General features: G+C 39.1%; 1 protein-coding gene across 7 annotated transcripts in view; it reads left to right on the forward strand.

Annotated features, from left to right (window-relative positions):
* SHANK2 (SH3 and multiple ankyrin repeat domains 2) overlaps nucleotides 1-21,452 on the forward strand; it is a 353,645-nt gene extending 332,193 nt beyond the window's left edge. For 4 of the 7 annotated variants that reach the window (XM_056354410.1, XM_056354403.1, XM_056354405.1 and 1 more), the window contains 4 exons: nucleotides 1,168-1,298; nucleotides 2,645-2,756; nucleotides 3,878-6,290; nucleotides 17,222-17,894. In XM_056354410.1, the coding sequence (XP_056210385.1) occupies nucleotides 1,168-1,298; nucleotides 2,645-2,756; nucleotides 3,878-6,290; nucleotides 17,222-17,795 (3,230 nt within the window). In that variant the 3' untranslated portion in view covers nucleotides 17,796-17,894. Of the gene's footprint in view, nucleotides 1-1,167; nucleotides 1,299-2,644; nucleotides 2,757-3,877; nucleotides 6,291-11,663; nucleotides 11,691-17,221; nucleotides 17,895-18,448 lie in introns of those variants that run through there. The other 3 variants (XM_056354409.1, XM_056354407.1, XM_056354408.1) reach the window with 3 other exon arrangements.
* The last annotated feature ends 3,322 nt before the right edge of the window (nucleotides 21,453-24,774 follow it).

Here is a 24,774-nt window from a genome sequence, read left to right on the forward strand (position 1 = left end):
AGATGGATCCAATTGCTGAAAAGTAACATTGCTCTGACTCACATTGTGGAAACCTAGGAGCCAGGCTAAGGTATTTTCCTCACGTAAATGCCACAGGCTATATAAGTAATCCTTACTTTGGTGAAACTTCCAAGGAAAAGACACTAAATTAACATGATACAGGGAAGCAAATGCAATGAAAGGCATAGTAAAGAAACCTGTTGGTATGCTTCAAGTTTGAGTTCTAGAACAGATTCAAAAATCAAACTATTTCTGCTGGCTTAGGCTAGTCAATTTCTCCATGCCTTAGTTTCATAGTAGTAGAAGTAGCAATAAAGGAGCTGTTAGGCTATAATTAGTTGATTATATATTACTTACAGGTCTTCAGTCTGAGGGAGTAACATTATGTATTAAATGCTGATAAACCTTGTTTGTGACCAAAGTTGAAGATGGGGCTAAAACTAACACTCAGCTTCGGAAGATCTTGATTAAAGTTTTTCCTGTATTTTAATATCACATCATATGGTAGATCAGAATCCCAAATCCAAATGTTGAAGTTCTCGATCAGATTTGGACTTTGCCTATTTGGTCTGTTTCTGACCACAACTAAATACATTCCTGGACTGTCCAGTCATTAAAATAAAAAATACATATAAAAGTTTCATTTAAACAAATGATGCAGTTTCTAATGCTAATCATAATCCAAGGGTGTTAGTAAATCAGGATGTGATTACTTATAGGAGAATAGGCATAAAAGAGCACTTCTGGAGTACTTGTTATTGTCCAAAATATCACTGAAATTCTGATGACTAAGTACAGTCTGCTTATCTCTATTTGAAACAGTGCTGTACAGATTCATTATTTCTAAAGGTCTTCTTTCCATTTCTATATAGATATTCTCCCTTCACATTTTGAAGGTTTGAAGAAGAGGATTGTTTTTCGAGTCACACTAAGTAAACATTAAATGCATGCAGGCTTAAAACTAAAGCATGCATGTTATGTAGCGGCAATAAAAAGTGCTCGGCTTGCACGACTTATGATGCTGAAGCGTTGCCTTGTTAAAATGCCAAAAAAACTTTTTCTTTGCATTTTTTTGAAAAGTAAATCTCTTCCTTTGACCTTGCAATACTGACATTTTCAGGTTTTGGACAAATTATATTTATTTTACTGAATACTTTTATATTACAGATAAGGTGGATGAAATAGTACCAGTTTCCAAGCCATCAAGAATTGCAGACAATGCAACTGTGGACTCAAGAGTGGCAACTATTAAACAGCGGCCTTCTAGTAGATGTTTTCCCTCAGCTACAGATATGAATGTGAGTGGTAGCTATGAAGTACTGCTTTAATTTCTGAAACTGATTGGAGGGGGTCTTTTGGCAGTGTGCAAGGCGTACAACAGAAATGAATTTACAAATGTTGCTTTATATACTCATTTTACTTTTATTACCTTGTAACTTTAAGTCTTGGTCTACTCTGCGTTTCTAATAATGTTTTTTTAACAGAACAGTCTACTTACCACTATAAAACTTTTCTCATTATATCCTTATATTTATTCTGAGACTGTCACATCGACGACATTGCTACCTCAGTGTTATTCAAACAGATGTGAACTTGTTCTGCCTGTAGTCTGAGCTGGTGAGATGCCAGTAAGTTCTGAACTTGAAGGTGTCAGTACAACACTAAACCCGAGCTAAAAAAGTTTGCTGAAAGTCAAGGTACGTCATTTCACTTTCAGCACCAGAGTTAGTGCAGCCACGCAATTTCCACTAATGTGAAGGTTTCTCCTACTGCAGGTTTTCATTATTCCTAATTGTATATATAATATCTTGATTAAATAATACATGATGATTTGTAAGGGAAGGATTGACATTAATACTACAACACATATTAAAAATTTTAACTCCAGAACTCTGAAATTGGATTATTCAGTTGCAGAATTTGCTCTTACAGAACTCTGCAAGTGAAAAAATAATTGGGTTTATTGCATTTTAAATGTATTTTTCCATTACCCACCCCTCCAAAAGAGCATCAGTCCTGATACAAGCACTTTGTTGTTCTTAAGCAGCTTGGGAGTCAAGGAAATTAAGGCTGTTGTAGGAGGCAGAAAATGAATAGTTTTGTGATGACTTACAGGAAGAAGGAACAGCTGAGTGCATTGCAATTCAGGTAGTGTTCCTCAGTTCCTAGCTGAGATGCTGACTGCCAGTGTAATCTTGCGCAAGACACCTTGAGTCTGTGCAAAACTCCAAGAACAGGTCTGTTCTTCAGAAGTGAAGAGAACATATAGCCTGATGCAGAGTGAACGTTAATAGCTATGCAGCACGTGGCTAGGTTTTTGGAAGTGAATAAAACAAAATGCAATTGCTTATGCTTCATTTTTATTACAGCACACAAAGTGTGCCAGAAACTTAACATATTGCCTTGTAAATAATTTCAGCTAACTCCTCTTACAGCTGTTGTCTTTTATGAACATGTAAGTAAAGCCCAGCCCTCCCTTTCTCTTCACCTCCTCCCGAAATAATACCAAGTTTTTTTATTTTCCATAAGAATTCTAAGTAAAAGGAATGGTGAATTAGCAGATATGACAGAAGAGTTATTGACATGTAAGAGAAAGACTTGCACATTTTAATGCTTGTGGGATTTTTTGTTTGCTTTTTTGTAGTCCATGTATGAGAGACAGGGTATTGCTGTGATGACGCCCACTGTACCAGGGAGTCCTCAAGGTCCTTTTCTGGGTATACCTCGGGGTACAATGAGAAGACAAAAATCGATAGGTAAAATGCTTCTCATATATAGTTTGCTTGTGCATTAATCACATATTTCTAGTAACATCGCTTCTTTCTTAAAGCATATTTCTCTAACATCTTTACCTCAGTGAATGACTGTTTAATTTTTATACAAAGTTCATGAGAAAATAAATTTGTGTGTGTAAGATGGTGTAATTTCCACATTCTGCTTTGATGGCAGTAGGCAAGTATTATGGAATTGAATTAAATTTAATTCCTCTCTTTAGAATGTTCCCCCAAACAAGGAAAGGCAGTGAGAAGGAAAAAAAACATAATCAGTACAAGCCCTTTGCAATGCGTTACCTGGGGCAAAACACTATTCCTTTTTCCTTTGTTACTGAGGCAAAACGATTGTAATGGTGTGTAGTTTACCAAGGAATCCTTATTGATCAAATGGAATAAAATTAACCTCTTTTTCATTCCAAAATATGACAATAGATGATTTTACAAAAAAAAAAAAAAAAAAGAGTGGACTAAATTTCGCCTTGCTTTGTTCTTGGTAGCAATGTTTATTGATTCAGAAACACATTATGCTGATGTGAAATTAGCATCTAAATGATCCCGATATTACCCAGTTTATTTATGTTAAAAGCCGTATTTGTAATAATAGAATGTCATCTTTTGAAATGAAACATTATGATTTTTTTCCCCAATAGAATCCTTGCAGTCCCTTTGCTAAGTTTCAAATGCACCTTAAAAATTCATTAGGTTTCTAAGTTGCATTATTATATGTTTTTACGGAGTGCTAGAATAAGGCATAAGCTACTCTTCTGCACAGATTGTCTTCCCTGTTCAATAGTTTTCAAAGAAAATGTGCTTCTCTACAGCTACCTTGATGATACATAAACCCAAAGCATTTGCCTACACATCACTGATCAGTTTCATTAAAATTCTGTAGCATCCTTTTTAATTCTGGCATCTGGGTCTCTGGAAGTTCAACAAGAAAGAATGCTTATGGTAGGAATCAACCGAAAGACCTCTTTCATAATTTTGCATATGCCTCATGTCATGTGAAGTGTACCCTGGCATTTTAGGTTGGCTACAGAAATAATACAGTATGAGGGATCCCAGTGGAAGACAGCATTTTAAATATACTTTCTGATTTTTAGGAATAACAGAGGAAGAACGGCAGTTTTTGGCTCCTCCTATGCTGAAGTTTACCAGAAGTCTTTCAATGCCTGACACCTCTGAAGATATCCCACCGCCACCACAGTCCTTACCTCCTTCACCACCACCACCTTCTCCTTCTCTGTACAACTCGCCCAAATCCCTGACATCAAGGAGCTATGGAACTATTAAACCTCCATTTAATCAGAATTCAGGTTCAAAAATTTCTTTGGTTAGGCCTGAGAATGTGGGAACAATGATAAGGGACAAAGGGATCTATTACAGACGGGAACTGGACCGATACTCTCTGGACTCTGAAGACCTGTACAGTCGGAGCGCTGCATCTCAGGCAAATTTCAGGAACAAGAGGGGTCAGATGCCAGAAAACCCATATTCTGAGGTTGGGAAGATTGCAAGCAAAGCAGTTTATGTGCCGGCCAAACCAGCGAGGCGGAAGGGGATGCTGGTGAAACAATCCAATGTTGAAGACAGTCCAGAAAAGACCTGCTCTATTCCAATCCCGACGATTATTGTGAAAGAGCCATCCACCAGCAGCAGTGGGAAAAGCAGCCAAGGCAGCAGCATGGAAATCGATCCTCAGTCTTCAGAGCAACCTGGGCAACTCCGCCCCGACGATAGTTTAGGTGTCAGCAGTCCATTTGCAGCAGCCATTGCTGGAGCAGTGAGGGACAGGGAAAAGAGGCTGGAAGCAAGGCGTAATTCTCCAGCCTTCCTTTCCACAGACCTGGGAGACGAGGATGTTGGACTAACACCACCAACACCACGTATGAGGCAATCAAAATTTACCGATGAAGCAATGTTTAGTAGTGAAGATGGTTTTAGACAGCTTATGTCACCATCTCCAATTCCTGCACCTAGAGAGCCTGAAAATCTTTTTAATAGCAGTGAACCCAGCAATCAAAGTGATTCAAGGACATTAAATGCTTCGTCCAAAACGAAAGGTACTGAAAACAGTACGGTGGCAGCTAAGTCCACAAATACATCCAGCTCAGATAATTACGTTCACCCCGTCACAGGAAAGCTGTTAGATCCAAACTCGCCACTAGCCCTCGCTCTCTCTGCCAGGGACAGAGCCATGAAAGAACAAACACAGCAGATTCCAGGCAAAGGAGACACTGTTAAAGCTGACCTTAATAAACCACTTTACATCGATACAAAGCTGAGACCCAATATTGAAACGACTTTTCCTGTTACTGCTACTGTCACTAGGCAAAATACTCGTGGCCCATTGAGACGGCAGGAGACTGAGAACAAGTATGAAACAGATGCAGGGAAAGAGAAGAAAACAGAGGAGAAGAAGAACATGTTGATAAACATTGTGGATACTTCACAGCAAAAGTCAGCTGGCTTGTTAATGGTTCATACCGTGGACACAGCCAAGTCAGATGATACGCCCGAAGATGAAGAGGAAAAGAGAGCAGAAATGGAACCAAACTCTGAAAACTCCCCTCCAGAGAGGCCAGAGGGGAGTGAGGAAGCAGAAAGTGAGCTGAACGTGCCTGCTGCATCTGAGCCACCGGCATCTCCCTGCAAAACCATTGTAGCAGCGAGCTCTGTCGACGACCCTGTCATCTTGCCGTTCCGCATCCCTCCGCCACCCTTAGCATCAGTCGATATCGATGAAGAGTTTATTTTTACTGAGCCACTGCCACCCCCACTAGAGTTTGCCAACAGCTTTGATATCCCCGATGACCGTGCAGCTCCCGGTTCAGCTCTAACAGACTTGATTAAGCAAAGAAAAAATGGCACGCCTTCATCTGCACCGTTTGCCCCCAGCCAGTCAACAGATTCCTTAGACAGTAAAAAGCAAGTGGGTCTTTCAAACTGTTTGCCTGCCTCCTTTCTGCCACCCCCTGACAGCTTTGATAACGTCACTGACTCTGGGATTGAGGAGGTAGACAGTCGAAGTAGTAGTGACCATCACTTAGAGACAACCAGCACTATCTCAACGGTGTCCAGCATCTCTACCTTATCCTCGGAAGGGGGTGAGAACGTGGATACTTGTACAGTCTATGCAGATGGGCAAACATTTCTGGTGGACAAACCCCCAGTACCTCCTAAGCCAAAAATGAAGCCCATAATCAACAAAAGCAATGCACTTTACAAGGACGCGCTAATTGAAGAAACTGTAGACAGCTTTGTTATTCCTCCTCCCGCTCCACCCCCACCTCCGATCAGTGCACAGCCCAATATGGCTAAAGTTGTTCCCCAAAGGACATCTAAGCTATGGGGTGATGTGACGGAGGTGAAAAGCCCAGTTCTCTCAGGCCCAAAGGCTAATGTTATTAGTGAATTGAACTCAATACTCCAGCAAATGAACAGAGAGAAATCCTCAAAGCCAGGGGAAGGATTGGAGTCACCTACTGGAACAAAAACTGCAAGTCTCAGTACAAGGTAAATGTAATTAACCGGGTAATTTTCTAATGAAGACTTGATATTTTTTCCATCCCTGTACTAACTTCCCCTGTAAATCACATAGATTAAAGAAGAATGTACTCTTTATTGTGTATGTTTGCATAATGAATAGTCTATGACAAACAATTTTACAGAGGGGAAGAATTTCGTACGTTGACAGCATCTGTGTAGTCTGCACCATAGGACAGGAGCTTTCTTAGTCTTTTCCAACTTCAAAGACAGTTTCCACAAATGTTTCAGTTGTTTTGATGCGAGTTACTTAGATGTATTTTTAAGTATTATTTCTGTCTTTTAAAAAATTTCTTTTAAAATGTGGTGTTAATTTAATTTTTCTTCAGTCCTATAACTTATTGTGGCTTCAGATAGGTGAAAAAAGTGGTTTTGCCTAGGCTTACTCGCATTCACTGTGTGGTGTCGTTTGATTCATGCTGATACCTCTCATAATCCACTTTACCATGAAGTATAAAGCTATCTTAGAAAATCACCCACTGAAATCTCTTTACGCTATTCATGTTACTACTAAAAAGTTAATTTAGCATCTCTACCACTTAGTGTTATGGGGTTTAAGTTCTTACTTTCTGTTGTGCACGCTTATTAGTGAATAGTCTCTGATGTTTACAGGTTCAAGGAGGTGGCCCATTGCTGCCAACAGCAGCATCCCTGATAGCGCAGTGCAATACGTTTGTGTGTAAATGGTTTCTGAAAGGTACTTAATTGATAAGTATCTTACCATAGTCAGACAACATTGGGTAAATATACAAATAATTGTGTAGTCACATTTGTGTGGAATATGGACATGATATGAAATCCACCATTATGGAAAAAAAAATATTTTGTTAGTTTTATTGAGAGCCTGGGTATTTCTTTTTGTGGTGTGCAATGGTTTGGCCTTACCTATAGTAGTTAAATGTACCTTTTACTGAAGTATTGCATATGGTTTGGCCTGACTTCATAGAAATGCATTTTTTGCAGAAATGCAGTGCTGACTTTGTTTTTTAAAAAAGGTACCATGTAAGCAAATTTTACTGGAATTATTCTGCTGGATAATAACTAACTCAGCCTTTGAAAAGCTACCGTTCCTTGCATGCATGAAGATAATTTGGTTTTAGGGGAGGTTGGCTCTGTTAATTGCAAAAGTTTACTCATTCAGAAAACAGGGTGATCACAAGCCTCAGCGTCAGGTCATCATATTATTTCCTGCAAGATGGAAGTCATCAAACTGGTGACAGGGAGGTAAGGAGGTTATACAGTTTTTAGAATGAAGGGATGGAAGAAAACCACTGAAATTCCGGAATTCCTGTTAGTGACACTTGACTAAACAGAGTAGAAATTGAGTTGACTGTACAGGAAAAGCCTTAATACATGAAATAAAATGTTACAGAAACTGTGTAAGAAAAACAATATATACTGGCTGCCTGATGAAGACAGTCTTTAAACAAAGTGTGCACAGCAAGTGAACGCTTTTGAGAATACTTCAGGCAAGCATAAAATTACAAGTGCTAAGTTTGAATTTACGTATCTTGTCTTGCAGATGACGCTGACAGTTTCATTTCATATTATTTTTCTCATGCCTTCAAGAATATCATTTCTGCTAGACTTTGATCAGCTTTCTTGTTAAGCTACATGAACATGTTGCCTCTAGCTTCATATGTATAATATTATTTATCATCTTTTATATTTAAACTGATAGCTATTTCCAGGATACAGTAGAGATCTTTAGCATCTCTTTTTTATTAGAAAATAACTGAGGCTAGCGACTACAACATATAGTAAGTATGTCAAAATATTATCATTACTGAGAGGAAAATGAAAAGTAGAAGCAAATAGAGATACATCATTTTTGTCAAAAAACATTTAAACACGTATAAAGGCTGGGGAGAAAATTGAAAATCTATTATATCACTTTATTGGAGAAAAAAACCTGTCATCTAAGCAAGAGTAGTCCCATATGTTTTACATTTTAGAGAATGATCTGACTTGGACAGTGTTAGAAAGTTTTGTTGCTTTTCTGTCCTTTAGCTTTTTTAATTCTTATAATTCAGCTTTGGCAAATTACCTAGTCTTCGTTATGGAATACAGAGACTCAATTTGGAACCAAACCCACAGAAAACATTATTTCAACGTGGCTGAAATCCTACTTCTTTCCTGAAAAGTAAACCCAAACAGGCATCTTTGCAAACTAGAGAGAGGACCTTGGGATAAAACAATACCAAAAGACCTATCAGGTAATAAATAAGAAAAGCTGTCAGTGGCATAGAGCAGCAAAACTCTTGGCTGCTATTTGACTGTGGAAGAAAATGACACCTCCACAGAATTCCCAGTGGGAATGGAAGGTAAGAGAGCTGTACTTCGTTTCCTTCTGTTTTCAAAACTGATATGATTACATAATTTTTTAATTGAGGTGAACTGAAGATACTAAAACGATCAGAAAGGTTACTCAGGATTTCTTTTTTAAGCTAAGTCATAAATCAGACAGCAGAAGAGAGCCAGCTATCTACAGATATTAAAAATATGTTGTAAAAGGTGCTGCAGGCAATTCCTTTTCATCCTCACACGAGTGAGGTAGAGAGTTGTAAATGGAGAAGTTCACTCTTTAGACTCAGAAGTCCTATTTGTAAGCCAGCGGTGGGTTGTTAGGTGGTGTCTGCCCGGCTGCGCCTGTGCCCAGTTCCTGACAGCCCCTGGAGCAAGGCTGGCACCTTCCCCTCTCTCTGACCTTAACCAGCTCCGCGTTCTGCGGATGGATGAGAGAGGATTGATTTCTGTGCTTGCTAAAGAGTATGAAAGAGGGAGCATGTGGCTAATAGCAAAATTAATCACAGTGGAGAAAATGCTCTGATTTCTTTTTGTTGTGCTATGTATGATTATGCCCTGAACTGTCTGCATTAAATTTTACTTCTGTTCTCAAAGGTGCCTGCATAAAAGAGACAGATGCATGGTAAATGCTTCCCAGGCAAACACATTTTTTCAAACTGCTTGTACTCCTGCCTTGTCTTTTAGAAAGTTAAATAAATTACAGCCTTTCTAGCCCAATTGCACAGCTGACACAGTTTTTTACAAAGCTGTCAAATATTGTGACCAAGGAATACCATCTTGCCAAAATGCCATGTATTTAAGCTAATATTTAAATTTTAAAGCTAAATTTCTTAGAGTTTCTTGACTTTTTTTTTCTGATACTGTAAAGCCTAGGACAACCAGTTGTGGAGCTTGTAGCCCTTTTCTGTGAGATAGCATTAGAAAGGGAGCAAGGAATTTTAGCTCATGGAAAGCAGGGATTCTGCTAAACTAAAGAACAACTCGTTAGCTCTGCTAAAGGAAGAGTGCTAAAAAATGAGTACGCCTGTTCATATCCTTCAGCCAAAAAGAAATATTTGGAAGTGTTATAAATAGGAACATAGTTCACAGACTCAGTTGGATTGTCTTCACAGCACTAGCAGCCTGATGAAATTAAAAATAAGTATTTGCTCATAGGGACATACAGGAAGTTATAGCCCAGATAGGGAATCCTAAATATCACTTAAGAGTTACTTTTGCACAGCCAGTAGACATACAATTGTGGTTTGCCCTGTTAGGGTAGCATAGAGGTGAATTAGGTTATAGATAGTTGGGTAATGGCTTGTTACAGAAACCCATAAAAATATCTTCTTTCTGTTTTTGAAAAGTGAAGATTAGGAAGAGATTGTTCTACAGTACTGAGCAGCATTTCTCTCTCAATTATTACATTAAAAAATGACCCTAGAATTGCTTTTTCTCTCTGCACATTGGTTTAGTGATAATTTTACAGTGTATTTATAGTTTTCCTTCGTTCTTATGGAGACACAGAGTTTCAAGATTTTTAACTAGAGCATGGAAATGTTTGTCTGGAAGCCATCTGCTTCTCCAAGGCAGTGACCAACCGTGGGATAGGAAGAAGGATAATGGTAGGGGAAGGAAAATGAGAAAGAAGCAAAAGATTGTGCTTGCTTACTTTGTACTAATCAAAGCATAATTAAAGGGTTTGATCAGAAGTGTTTTGGAACAGAGCTCCAGATCCCACTCCCAATTTTGGCCATCATTTACTTTAAGAAATTTTGGAGATCAGTTCTGGTGACAGATTTTTACCTGGTCTCCCCATGTAGTAGGGCCACACCAGCTGACTGTCACTTCCTCCGTTTGTGCCCATCCTTCCTTACAGAAAAGTTTGGGGGTGTTGGGCTACAGGGCTCCATTTGACCCAAATGCCCTGAACTAAAGCCTCAGTTATGAGCTCTGGTCGCGATTCCCATTTCTGAATTTGGATACGCACAGGTACAGATGGGAAAACCCAGCCCGGGGGAGCCCCACAGCTCGGCAGGTCGTGCTCTGCTGTCAGCCGGTGAGGCGAGGGGGACGGGGATGGGTGATGGTAGTATCGACTATGATGCTATAAATATAGTGGTGCTATAAATTCACTTGAAAGGCTACTGACTTTTACGTGGAGCTGATAAAAGAAATGGAGAGAAGACTAATGCAGGGGTTTTTATCAGGTTAAGGGAGGAGTGCTCGCTCTGTCTGTGAACCCAGCAGTCGCTTAGCAACATAATGATCAAGTGCAAGCCTGTGAGATCGACTGAATAATGTCAGCGTGATTAATGCAGAATAGACCCAGTGGCTGCAAAGGAGAAAAACCACAGCCCCCAGTGAAAACAGCATCCTTCCACCTCAACTCCAGTGTACTAGTAAGGAATAATGAACAGCAACTGCTGCTGCGCTCTACCATCACCATACCAAAATGATCAATAGCTTTGCCATAGGGAGAAACTATTTCTGTTTCAGATGGTGCTTATGTTTCTCCAGCTGCGTTTGCACCATGTCCCTGTGGCCTCTGGGGCAGGTTGGGTGTCACTCCTAGTAGTGGGAAATGCTCATGATAAATGTGGGAGTGATGAAGGATGCTTAACCATGCAGGATCGAGTCCTTTAAGAAAAATAACCTGTATTGTGTTGGCATAACAAGTTTTAAAAGTGAAACTGCCTATGGTCAGGGTTTTTCTCCATCTCTGATTTTTTTTTTATATTATCTGGAAAAGTTCCTGGTATTTCACAAACAGGTAAGGCAGAACTGAACTGAGTAGCAAGTCCTGCACAGGGGCTGATCCTACATTTGATTTATTGTAAAGGATGTCTGGATTTCACAGATGATGAAATATGTATCTGCTGGGATAATTCTCAAGCCTTGATTTTTCACTTTACTGCTGTCCCATTAGATTCATTTCATGTTGTTAACCGTTTGTCAGCCAATATCACGGGATTGCTTGCTTTGTCCGTAATTTTTGCAGTGTTTCAGTCATTCCATTTTGTCATTTTTATTTGCTGTCATGACTGCTGTTGTCAGAAGAGGGTCATGCTGAAGTACCATGAAGTAAGTGACGACCATTAAGCATAGAGTATTCTGTGTTGTACATTCTGCTTCTTTTTAATGCTCACTCATTGTTATTGCATTTTAGTGATTTTGGTGTTGACTTCGTTACAAAGTACAATGATTTCATTACAAAGTACAATGTGGATTAGACCATCCTAATCCAGAAATGGTAGCCATTCTAAAACCAGAAATAGTTCTCAAGCTGAAAAAAGAAGCGACTTCCATCAGAGAAGTATTCAGCAAATGTTTTGATAACATGAGCACTCAAGACCAGATTCCTGAACCTAGGTCTGAGCACCTAAATAAGTTTTTCAATTGTGTCCACATTCTGCTGGATTTGTGGAGGTGGAGGAGAGGGGAGGGATGATTAGTGCTGTTTTACATACCTATGGGAGGTTAAAAGTAAAGACAAACTAGCCCTTGAAATAATCAAGGTCTGCTGCGGTCATCACAGTCGAGTCTTTCATCCTTGGAAGCTGTGGGTTTTCCCCCTTTCTCCTTTCAGCTTCCCTTGACCTTTTTTCCTGCAGCTCTTCAAGGAGAGAGGGCTGAGGTTGTCTCCTGGTCCTCTGCCCCTCATCAACACCATTCCTTTACTGCCAGTTTCCAGGCATTTGTGCCATTTACATGGAAACTGTTGTTCTTGAGCACACTCCCACAGACCTTAATGAATATTCTTCACTCCAACCAGAGTGTTACTTGCAATAGGCAGTAACCATTTCTCAGTTCTTCTCACTAAAATAACACTATTATAAGAAGCTCTGTATCCTGCCAGTCATCACATCAGCCCTTGTTCTTAATCTTCCCCCAAACAGACAATTATTGTCTTACTTTCCTACCATACAATTTTCCTTTGACAATCCAAAAATAAAGTAAAAATATTATAAGAGATAAAGGCAAAGTTTGGGGTCTGTGTTCTCAAAAATCTGTAAAAAGTTAATTTCTCGCAGTGCCTTTATGTAGAGACTCATTTCACTCACTAGTTTTCTTGGTGGTTAAGATTTTTTCCTCTAATACAAAGATCTTTGTCAGAAACAGCAAATCTTTTGGCAAGTTGCAGGATAAAACAGCTCCTATGAGAGCATGATAGTTGTTTTGTTTTTTACATGGGAGGCTCCTAGGAGCTGGTGCAGTGTGCCATCTTTCACTGGTTTGCTTCTGATATTAAGTTAACAGTAAATTTGAATCCTGCAAATCTAATTTAAAGTCTAAAAGAATTTCTTGCCTACAAGCTGTGTCGATGACTTTTATACTTGGAGGCTGCATCATTGTGACATAGGAATTATATATTGTGATTTTAATATGAGGCAACATAATGGGCATTGCAATCAGTGCAGTCTTACAGCAGCAAATGTTTGTAAATTACTGCCATATGCTGATACTAATAGAGCAAATTCTATTTAAAATAATTATCAGACTTTTCACCTTTTTAAAATGAAATTTGGGGTTAGGTAGGTTTAATATGGATTTAATCTGTTTAGTGTAACAGATGATCAAATCAGGCATGAGAAATTGCTCTTATTAAAAATCTGGAAATCCCACAACACAACAAAAACATGCCGGCTCTCCAGCTGGAATGCGCTTGCTCCTTATTGACCAGGATACCAATCAACCGTAAAATGCAAGACAGCTAATGGTTTCAAGGCTGTATCTGCATCACAGATTGTATTGGAGATGGCATAAATTATAATTTAGGATGCATAGGCATTACACAAATAAGCATGTGTTTTTCTTTGATTACAATTACAGTACAACAGTCTCTGTAACATGCTGGAGGGCACACGGCAGGTAAAAGAAAGGGAAAAAATGAGTCTTGGAATAGAAGATTTCAACCTGAAAGCCGGAAAATGCAACTGTGGGCTTCAGCAGACTTGCATGACCTTCAGGAGGGCTGTGTCTGTGCCACGAGGCTGCGGAGCTGGTAGCAGAGCGGGCTGAAGCACAGCAGCTGGGAACCAAGCGCATACTCAGGCTTGCAGGGTGCTGAATAATTCTGGAGGCAGCAGTGACCTCAGGTTGCTGTGGTTCAGACTCGTCCTAAACAGGACTGCTGTTGCAGCAGTGAGGACACATACTGACTCACAGACTTGTCTGTGTTCCCAAGAACTTTCTTGAAGAAGGTGTGTTCCTGTAGGATCAAGGCTGTTAATGCTAACGTGCTCTGAGCTTTCTGATAAAAGGGTTAATACTTAAGACAGGTTCAGTACTGATGTGGCTACAAACTGAGATGGTATTGAAACTTCATTAATCAGCTAAAATTAAAAAAAAAATCTTATCATTGTTCCAAAGATGTATTTTAACAGTCAGTAGTCCAGAACCTATGGCTTGAAAAAAGCAAAATGCCCGCAGATACTTTAATATTGCTTGTAGCCATGCAAAGCCATTACTTTGATCCAGGCTGACAGAAAGCAAAGTGCAACGTGGCCTGTGTTGCTTGGCTCACCCAGTATTACTGCCCGTGGCTCCAAGAAGGTTAGGTAACACTAGTCTAAGGAATACTTAAAATAAGAGCACACAGTTTACTTTGCGGGATTTTGTTTTACTGACTTAATATACTTTCTTTAAAGGAACAGTGACAGTGGTTTCCTGAGCCAGGATGAACAGGGAGTCTATGAAAGGAACAATACAGAGAAACAGCAGCAAAAGTGAGTTACAAAGCAGAAGGTGTGCACTGAGCCTGGAGTTGTCAGTCAAGTAACAGAAGTGATCTTTCAGCATCTAGCGTAATAGAAGATAGATTTTCATCATCCATTTGATATTGCCACAATGGGTGTGAATAAAACCGTAAATTCTAGTATTTGCAAGACAGGAAAGTTAAGTAAAAGGGTAACAGAGAGATGGGGAGATACTTCCACATTCATACAAAACTTGTCCTGCTCTTCTCACAAGCACTAGGACGGCATTAGCCCAGCCTTTTTCAAAGTAGGTCTTTTGTTGATTTAAAATTCTGTCATGCCTTATTAAAATACATGAGACTCCTGAGTTGAAGTAGGTAGGAATAACTTGCTCCCCTTGGTTAGCAGGGTTGAATAGTTTCTTGCCATAGACGTTTTATTTGTAAGAATGCTTAGCTCCAGTCCTGGAAGACAACAAGAGCCATTAAGCTCCAAAAAAAATAACAGGAAACACTCAAAACCTTGCCAAATATTTCCTTTCTTTGTTAAATTACAAAGACCTAAGTGCTAAAAGTGTTGTTCCTACTGTTTTAAGTGAAGTACCAATCTTTCAACTCTCAAAAAGATCTCCCCTGTTCCTATTGAAATATATGGAACAATTTATGGGAAAACAGTGGGACTGCTCATGTGAACAACATGTACGTTCTCCAAAAAGTTATTCTTAGTGCTTTACTAATAACAAGGTATTGGAGCTTCATTTGAATGAGACTCGCTGTGGTACAAGCATGCTCTGAATCTTGGTGTAGCAGTGCTGTAGGTTACCTGATATCTAGGTTTGTTAATTATGTGCCACAGCCCCAGACAAGATGCAGGGAATATGTAGCTACCAGGGCTCACAACAGCCAGGTGCAAAGCAAGGAAACACTGAAGAAGGTCTCCAGTTCAGCACTACCAGGACCACAGTAAGGTTCATACGAGACAAAGGGATGAATAGCCCATTGTCAGTGCCTCAGGTTAGCTTCCTGCATTTGTCCCTCTTGGTAAGGGATGAGTACTTCACAGGGGGAATGGGTTAGGGTAGATGATGAGAAAGTGCTGGTACCACCATCGTCTTCTTTGAGATTTTAACCACTCTTCTGTTCAGGATGCGGGTGACCAAAGACAAGTCACTCCCCTTCCGTGGATGTTCACAATCACATTGCACTGGGGAGCAGACCCAGCAAGACAGGACAACCCAGCATGCTATGTCCTCCTTCCCAGCAGTCGCAGCACTCCAAAGGGAGGAGCAAAGCTGTCGTGATTACCTAAGGCAGAGGAGCATGAGAGGGCCTCTCATTTATAAAAAGGATCTAGCGGTGAGGGACATCCTTCAGAGGGAACAGATGTGGGGTTTGACCTCTGCTGTGTGAATCATTTTTGCTACTTCGTTTGGTGACAATTAACACAAAATCTTTAAGCAATGACTTAGGAAGAGACCAGTTTCTTCCATAACAGCATTTTAAATACAGCAGCTCTAGAACCACGCTATTTCTTTGGCTCCATAAGATCATTTCTGCACAGTGGTGAATCTGCATTATTAATTAAAGCGTTTGTATCTGACATCGTGCACCCAAGTCATCATCAGTTCTGCCCTGGCATGGCAGGTCAGGCCTGGGGACAATCTGCACTCAGATACAGAGGGCTTCAGTCAAGGTCTGGGTTAGAAATCTAAGTATGGCATCCTCCAGGTCATCCTCTGGAGTCTGTGACTTCGCTTCAAGGAGAAATAAATCCTTCCTTTGGTCTGGAAGTGCCTGAAATTAGTTGTCTGAAGGTTTTCCTACTTGGCAAGGTATTTTAAAGTGAAAAACTCCGAAGGATAAGGTACCCAGGGGTTCTGTGGAAGATCCTCAAGTGTGGAGGCTGACTGGCAGACATTTCTCGTAAGAAGTAAGGGCTGTGGTGTTAAGCCTTTCATGATATGAACAGACCTGAACCTGGATCTTCTGCTTCTAAATTTGTTCTATAGCCAGTAGACAAAAGCAGATTCATCTGCTCCTTCACCCACGCTGTCAGCCCTGGCATCAGAGCTGCCCTCTCGGCAAGTTTCATGCCTGCTTGGTTTGTAATCTCACTTTTCCTTTAGGCAAGAGAGAGGTGCCAGTGACTTGATCGTAACTACATCACCTCTGGGCATGCACAGTAACAAGAATTTTGTCTCCTTAAGTTTTGTAGTGAAACTGCCACAGTATAATTTCTGTGTAGAAGGAAATGGACACAGAAGACCTTTTATGAACCTTAGGACTGTTATATTTTTGAAGCATGAAAAGGCCAGCTGAACAGAAAGGGAAATAAGAGGTGCTTGCAGAGCATGTTCCGTGAACAAATGGGAATACAAACAGATCCTAAAATGCAAATGTACTGTAAAATTCACTGTGTAGATGCCCAAAGATCCAAAATCCAATGCTTCCAGTACTTTCTGTAATTACTATTATTAGCTATGTTACCTAACTATGTGTAAAACTGGTAGGTTAAAACTGAAATGAAAGATCCCCCCCTCTGCACAGTGAAGCGAGGTTCAACTCATGATTGCTCTTCATGGGGAGCACAAAGTGCTCGTGTGCTTATTCCACTCGGTGTTTCCTATTTAACCATGAGTTAATTTGGCGTGGCCTCAAAAAGGAAGAATGTGCTCTGGAAAGTGTTTTTCTGACCTGCTCATAAGGAAAGGTTTTGTTTTTAACTATGGCTTACCATTGATGATTGTTTTATGGAAAAGATTTAATGATACCGTCTTAGTACTTTTAACCTGATGTTGCTCATTAAAAAATGAAAAATTTCAAGCTTTCCAAAACCGTATTTACCACATGTTGATATGGACAACCTTTCAGCTGGTGGCTGATATACCTAACTTACCATGTCTGTTTACAATTTCAGGAGCACGGAAGTCATGAGTACTGTCTCAGGTACACGAAGTACAACAATCACTTTTACTGTCCGACCTGGAACCAGCCAGCCGATCACACTGCAGAGCAGGTCCCCAGACTATGACAGTAGGACCTCAGGAGCAAGACATGCTCCAAGCCCTGTGGTTTCACCAACAGAGATTAATAAAGACATCATGCCTGCTCCTCTGACTGCTTCTGCTTCAGCTTCATCTCCTTCTCCAACTTTGTCCGATGTATTTAGCCTACCCAGCCAGCCCCCTTCAGGGGACTTATTTGGCTTGACCACAGGGCGCAGCAGGTCTCCTTCTCCCTCAATATTACAACAGCCAATCTCAAATAAGCCTTTTACAACTAAGCCTGTCCACCTGTGGACTAAACCAGATGTGGCAGATTGGTTGGAAAGTCTAAACTTAGGTGAACATAAAGAAACATTTATGGACAATGAAATAGATGGCACTCATTTACCAAATCTACAAAAGGAAGATCTGATAGACCTTGGAGTGACTAGAGTTGGGCACAGAATGAACATAGAAAGAGCTTTGAAACAGCTGCTGGACAGATAAGAATAGCTATTTTGCCTCACAAACTTCTGTTGATAACTAGAGATGGGCTGGTACTGAAATACCCCAAATGCCTTGTCTGTCTGCGAGTGCCAGCAAAATTGGGGGGGGGGGGGATGGGGGGGGACAGGGACGGGACGGGGGACACCAGTTCAATTCCTGGTACTCAGGTAATGCAGACTGTGCTACATGCCCAAACATAAATCTAAATATGTTACGCAAGTGGGGCCATTTTATTTCAAAGTTGTGGGGAGATACGAGAGAGAGAGAGAGAGAAAATTGTTAACTTCAAAAATACTATCTTTTGATAATGCCCTTCTGCTGGGACCATTACATACCACTTTTCTTTCGATTTAAAATTGCCAGCGTTTCATTTTTTTATTGAAAAGCACTGTCTACTCTTCCTGACATTCAGTCTCCGAGCAGGCTTCCTTCCCCAACCCTTAGTTCGTTTTAAGAGGACAGATTGCTTCATTACCATTCAAACCCGTTTTTATTAGTAGCAGAGGCACAATATTGAGACAGGTGCAGGGGTTCATAATACTGGTTTTTACTAGTTTAGCTCTGATTTTTTGGCAGTGAAGCTGGTTGTTCTGCTGGAATTAGTTCAAAGGTAACCTTGCTCTGTTTTACCTGGTATTTCTTTATTTCTGCAGTTATATTTAGCACTCTTCCAAGGTGGCAGAACAAGTTCAATACGTGCTCCATTGACTTGACCTGTAAGATGATGCAGACGTTGCATAAAAAACTGAGGAGGAACGCACACTTAGAGGTACAACAAAATGAAGCTAGTTTGAACCTGAGACCCCCCAGTTTTCAACCAGCTAAACTACTGCTAAGTTGCAATATGAACTCTACGAGACAGTAAAAATTTGGGGTTATGTACAGACACGTCTTTTGGACTTCACAGTCAGATACTCGAATACGCTGAACCCTGGGAGATGCTGTTTAATTCAGTGAGTGGTAAGTGCTTAGCTATTTTGAACATCGGGCCAAGAAAGAAGAAAAAGATAGATGAATGTTCCCATTGAAGTCAGTGGGAAGATTGCCAGTATTTTAAGTGAGAGAGGGACTTCAGCCTGTTAGCAGAAATGGGAATGTTTCAGCTTCTAAAAAAAAAATAAATAAAAAAATGGAAAAGGTAAAAAGGTAATGCCAAGATGGAAAGAGGTGTATAGCGTCTCGGAATGCATGTGTTCCAAGGGCCAGGGGAGGTGGGGAGGTATCCAGTTTCTCATTTTTATCGCTGTTAACAGGTTTTGGCTTCTTGACAAGGGCAGCAGACTGAGCACTTCAGGGGGAGCTGGATGCTGCCCATCAGCCACCAGTGATTTCTTTGCACGGCTGTTAGTGAGGTCTCAGGAGAGGTGTGTGCACCCTGCTAGAAAGCGGGTGGCTGTGGCCAAGCATGGGCTGGGTGCTGGGGTAACAGAGCTCGAGAGCTTTCCAGGAGACTTCAGTCAGCAGGGGAGAAACACACAGATTTGGTTAATCTGACTTTTTTTTCTTCCTTTTTTTTTTAAAGTTAACAAGTCTCTCTCTGCATGTTTGAACTCCCCTTGTAATTAACACCTCTTAATATCTGTGAGTTTTGTAGCTCTTTATTGACATAATATTCAAGATGTTCAAGGTGGGTAAATTGTGTGTGGATGGCTAGACTGCCTACCTACCATACTTTCAGGTTCTCTTACATTTTGCAAGGTACCTGAACTTTCTTTCCTTGATATGGTCCTTGATATGGTCCAGCCTATCTCTAATTTTTTTATTGTGATTATTTTTGCTCACAAACAAGTGTCTAATTAGGTCTGCAACAGCCCTAGTATGAGTACATAAAGTTTAGCATTTTAAATATCTTTCTTTACTGCAAGTTTAAATAGTTGTACAGATAGTTTATAAGCACAATATTTTAAGAAAATAAGTGGCTGGTCTACTGGGCAGCCTTTGTGCCACTTCAGTGCTAGAAAGTTAAAAACATTAAAAAAAAAAAAACAAACAAAAAAACTTTTGTGGTTTACTACTATTTCTGTGGAATAATTATAAAGTCTTGACCTTTTTAAAATCAACCTCATTTGGATGCATCTGAACCAGCAGAGCTGTGTTATATTTTCTATCTTTGCTAGAACTTCTACAAAGGAGGATGAATATTTCTTCAAAAGTGGTTATAGTTACCAACGCATTGGATACTCGTAAAAAGCAACTTATTTAGCCTCCTGCCCCCTTTACGGAACAACAAATCTTTTGACTTAACATCTGTTACTACACTATATTTGTATTTGAAAGTTCCAAGTAATCTTGTAATAAATTTCAAGTACTAAGGCATTTTACTTTCAGGAGTACTGAATTTTTCCATAGGTGGTGTAGAAAATGGCAGTTTCATTCAGATAGTCAATACAGGCAACTTGAGGCCATCAAATACTTTCAGAAGTATAAAAATGGTAATTTAGCCATCATTGTCTTCCATTTGGTGATATGACAGAATTCAGTAAATAAACCACTAATGCCATGCTCTTTTTTTGTTTCTTTGGGTACAGTTGATATTACCTCTATAAACATGTGCCAGAAAATAACATTAGAAAATACAGTAGTAAAAGAAAACGTAGAAGTTGACTTTTAAGCTGCTTTTTAATCACAACCTTCTTGTTGAATTTACGTTGAACGAGTGCTGACATACACGGTAAATTACAGTAATCCCTTTCTTACACAGGTGTGTTTCTTGCTCATGTATCTTTTCAGGTACTGAAAGACTAGGTACAATACAATTAGTAGAAAAGAGGTTTAACACATTAAAGAGCTAATGAAATAGTTTATTTTTTACATTGTGTCTTACAAAGTAAAGGTAAGGAGACCTGAGAGGACCTACTTTCACCAATAAAATACACCTCTGCCAAGATGAATTGGTCTCTAGCTCTGTGTGATGATTTTGCTACAGAAAGCAATAGTAACAGATACGACGTTGCCTCCGAGTATTTTCATCAGTCTGGAAATGTTGGGGGGAGGAGAGAAGACCCATTTATTTCATGCTACTATGATAGTGAAAAAAAGTTGTTAGAGATCTATGAAATATGTTATGATATTCTGGGTTTTAGGATCAACTTTTGTTTATATACTGTAATTTAAATAAATTGCATTTACATGCCTAGTTTCTGTAATATTTGTGTATACAATACCAAAATCTTACAAGATGTAAATTGTGTATAACTGCACAGACTCCTTTCCCTAGGTGTCTGAGAACATTTTCAGTTTAATTCATATATTATAAAATGACTAGATGTGACTGTTGATTTACAGAATTTACATATCACAAAAGTTAATTATTTGTGGTACTTAAGTTAATAAAAATAGTGATTATTTTTTTTTCTCAGTTCTTAAAAAGCATTACCCAGTTGATCTGGCGATGATTATGTGTATGAGCCACAAATATTGACAATTTTTCCATTACATTTTTTCTTTTCTTTTCTAGATATTAATATGTTTCTCGCTATAGTTTGTGTAACAACTTGTGTTCACGTTATCTATGTTGCTGTAATTTTTGTGCTTTAATTCCTCTTATTTCAACTGATTAAAAAATCAAGCTCCTGTAACTTGCACTTTTCCCCAATCCTTAATACTCTTGTATGGCAACCAAAATTACTGTAAGAAATAAATATAATATTGCACTAAGGTTGTGGTTCTGTTTGCAAACAGAGAACACTGTCTGAATTTTTATTAAAAAAAAAGTTGCCAAAAAACTTGCAATCTGATGTTATTGAAAGTGCATAAAATGCTTTAACAAAATGTAGGTAGAATTAAGGCAAAATAATTGATTTATTGTTGGGAAAAACATTTCCTTTTTATTTCTTCTTTTTGGTTAAAGCATTTTTTATGCCGAACGTTAGTGCATTTGCTGAATTTCAGATTCATGTTTGAAATTTGAAAAGTAAAAATTTTCAGCCAGAGGGAGAAAAATACATATCTATTTGCCTTAAGGTGGATTTCTAATATTCGTTGAATATTTTTTTCCTTGGCTGAGCGTGTGTGTGGGGATGCATGCTCTGAACTTAGTACTACTGGTCATATAAGGCACTCGATTCTGGATCTGTTCTGCAATTTAATAAGGCACTGAAAAGTTGGGGGGGGTGGGGGGGGGGGGCTGGAGTTTTTGTAGGGCAGAGTAGCTTTACAGAGGAAAGGAGACAGTGCTCCTGATCAGACTCTGTGCATCTTGTGACTAAAAAAATGTACCAGCAGGGTATATTTGTACTGTGAATAAACAAGGCTTAAAATAGAAAACATAAGGAAACAATTCACATCTTCTTTTGGCTTAATTTAAAAATTTGTTTTTCTATCTTTAAATGGTGATGCAATGAAGAATTTATTTTCTAAGATATTGGAATAAATGCCTAGAACTGTTGCCATTTGGTTTCATATGTTCCTTAACTGTTATTCTCTTCTCAGATGTTGTTCTAGTTCATCATTTTTGTAGTTACCTATTATTTCTCTCATATTTTTCCAACAACAATTACTTGGCAGCTTTGTTTTGTTAAAAAAGATAGAAGAAAAAAAAAAGGGGGGGGGGGTTTGTTGTTTTTTTTTAATTTCAGGTATTGTGGCAATCCAGTGATAAACATCTGTGTATCTAAATAAAGTCAGGTATTTACAGTGCAAAACAAAGAGTGCTTTGCAATTGTCAATGTCTTGTTGGTCAAAGAAATGAGAAGATCTGATCATTGCTGTTGTAGCATACGTTGTATCAATGTGTTGTGTTTTGTTTTGTTCTTGGTTTTCTGTATTTTTTCTGCATTTCATGGTCTTTCATTCCTTTTGTCCAAAACCATGAAAAAAATACCAGTAGCTATGATGGGCTATCCAGATAGCACGATTGTAACAATAATTCAGAACATGTGGGTTTAAAAAAAAAAAAACACGTGCCTTATGATTTTCAACCTGGATCAACTACACTGTATTTAACATAAAGAGCTTTATCCTCAAGGTGTTACAGTACCTGACAAAAAGAGCTTGTAGTGCTGGTTTTTTGAAGTGAGAAGTCCATGTCACTGCATTAGGAAAATGGTTAGAAAAAACTGAAATTATTTACATCTTATTTGGAAACATTTTCAGCATTATGAGACTGATTTGAGTCCTCTATTAAAATCACGTAAATGAGGGGGGAAACAATGAAATGAGACTGTTATTTTGGGTTCAGTTTACTACCATAAATACTTGCTTGGTTATTCATGTAGTTGACATGTACTGTACTTCACAGACAAGGTAACAATAACAAATAAACCATGTGGACTTAATGTTTTTAAGTCTGAAACTAACTGGTTCTATAGCGCTGACATCTAGTGGGATTTGATGGACATAGTCTCAGAGCAATATAAGATCTTTTAAAATATGTATTTATTTTAAACAATTGTCATTCTTTCTACAAGAAGTCATTTTAGCAAATTTTTTATTGTTGTAAGTTGGCCTGAATATTTAAGTCAGAAAAAAAGGCTGACTGTATAATTACACAAATTATACACTGAATGAGAAATCTTTAAAGAAACGTAATGTGTTTTCTAGTTTGTACGTGGTTATGTTTTATCAATTTTATGTTTTGAATGTTAGCATCTCCATATGATCCCTCATCTGCATCAAGCATGTTTTTTAATGAGAATATAGTTTTTGTCTCCAGTGCTGTAAATCTTGGACTGCTTTGAATAATTTCAAACGTTGCAAGCTGATGAATGGCAGATATCTCAGATCCAAACTGCAGAAGAGCGCAAGGTATTTAGGTTAGGAATTAGTTCAGAGTAGCTGGTGGGTTATTTCCCAGATGTACTTGCAGAACTGAAGTTTGGTTTCTCAAGTAAAATTTAAGTTTTTCCTCAGGACTAATGCTAGAAGGAATACGTGCACGTGTGTGTGAGTTCTTGTATGCTTTTAATGTAAAGGTTCTTGGACAGCATTAGAAATTAATGTACAAATAGGACACCAGTGTTGCATGTGCTTTAAAATGTATTGGAATAAATGTTGCAGTGTACCTTTTTGCTTTGAAAATCTGAAAAGAATACAATATACAGAAATCTCAAAATGTAATTCATGTTTTAATGGGTTATTTTCCACTGATATTTTTGCATTATTTAATTGTCTCCACGCTCCCGGCTTCCTTATATAGTTAAAAGCAGTTTAAAGCAATTTCTTGTAACTTCTGACAAAAAGACTCGTTATGTCTGAAACTGAGATTTGGGGAGAGGAGATAACCTCTCTGCTGCACGGCCTTCTGAAACCTTTGATTCACTTTTCTTAAGGATGTTCTTCAAACAAATCCTGAGGGAAGCGTTGCCTCCTTACTGGGATGGAAAGGATTCACAGCTCCCGAAACAGGCGCTCGGTTGCCCATAATGAATTTTGAGAACTGCCAAGCCTGGCACTCCCTACCGAACCTGCCCCCTAGGAAATATTTCGGGAGGAACGACTGTGCCCGTCTCATTCATTTGTCAATTTGTTTTGACCTTGTTGGTGCATCTTGAAGTCTCAGCTGAAGCTGGTCTCAGACCTTCTCAGATGTGCGTGGTGAAGTCGAGGTGAGAGCTCTTAGGTCTCTCGTTGGAAGGGAACAGATAGAAAGGTGCTTGAGGCAGAGCCTGAAGTGTTGTTTACTTGTTCTCCCACACGCAGTGTTGAAAAATGAACAAAAATAACTTCTTTTATATCTGGACATAGTAAAATTTGAGCTCTGTGTCTAATTGTGCCCCAAAATGCTATTGTGTTTAGAATTCTATTTCTTACTGCAAGCCATGCTGTATCCCCTGTTCTGCTTTTGCTCTGTCTCAGCAGGTGTCTGCCTTTACAAAGCGGTGGATGTTAGTTTTATGGTGTGCAACATCCTGGAGGTCTATTTAATTCACCTGTAAGACTTTAGAGTGACCTCTAAAGTGGCTGATTACATGCTGTACATTTCACCTGAGGTTATCTGAAATCTCTAATAATGCTGATTTTCTGCATTACAGAGAAGACA

Source organism: Falco biarmicus, chromosome 10, assembly GCF_023638135.1.
Source record: "Falco biarmicus isolate bFalBia1 chromosome 10, bFalBia1.pri, whole genome shotgun sequence".
Taxonomy (NCBI): domain Eukaryota; kingdom Metazoa; phylum Chordata; class Aves; order Falconiformes; family Falconidae; genus Falco; species Falco biarmicus.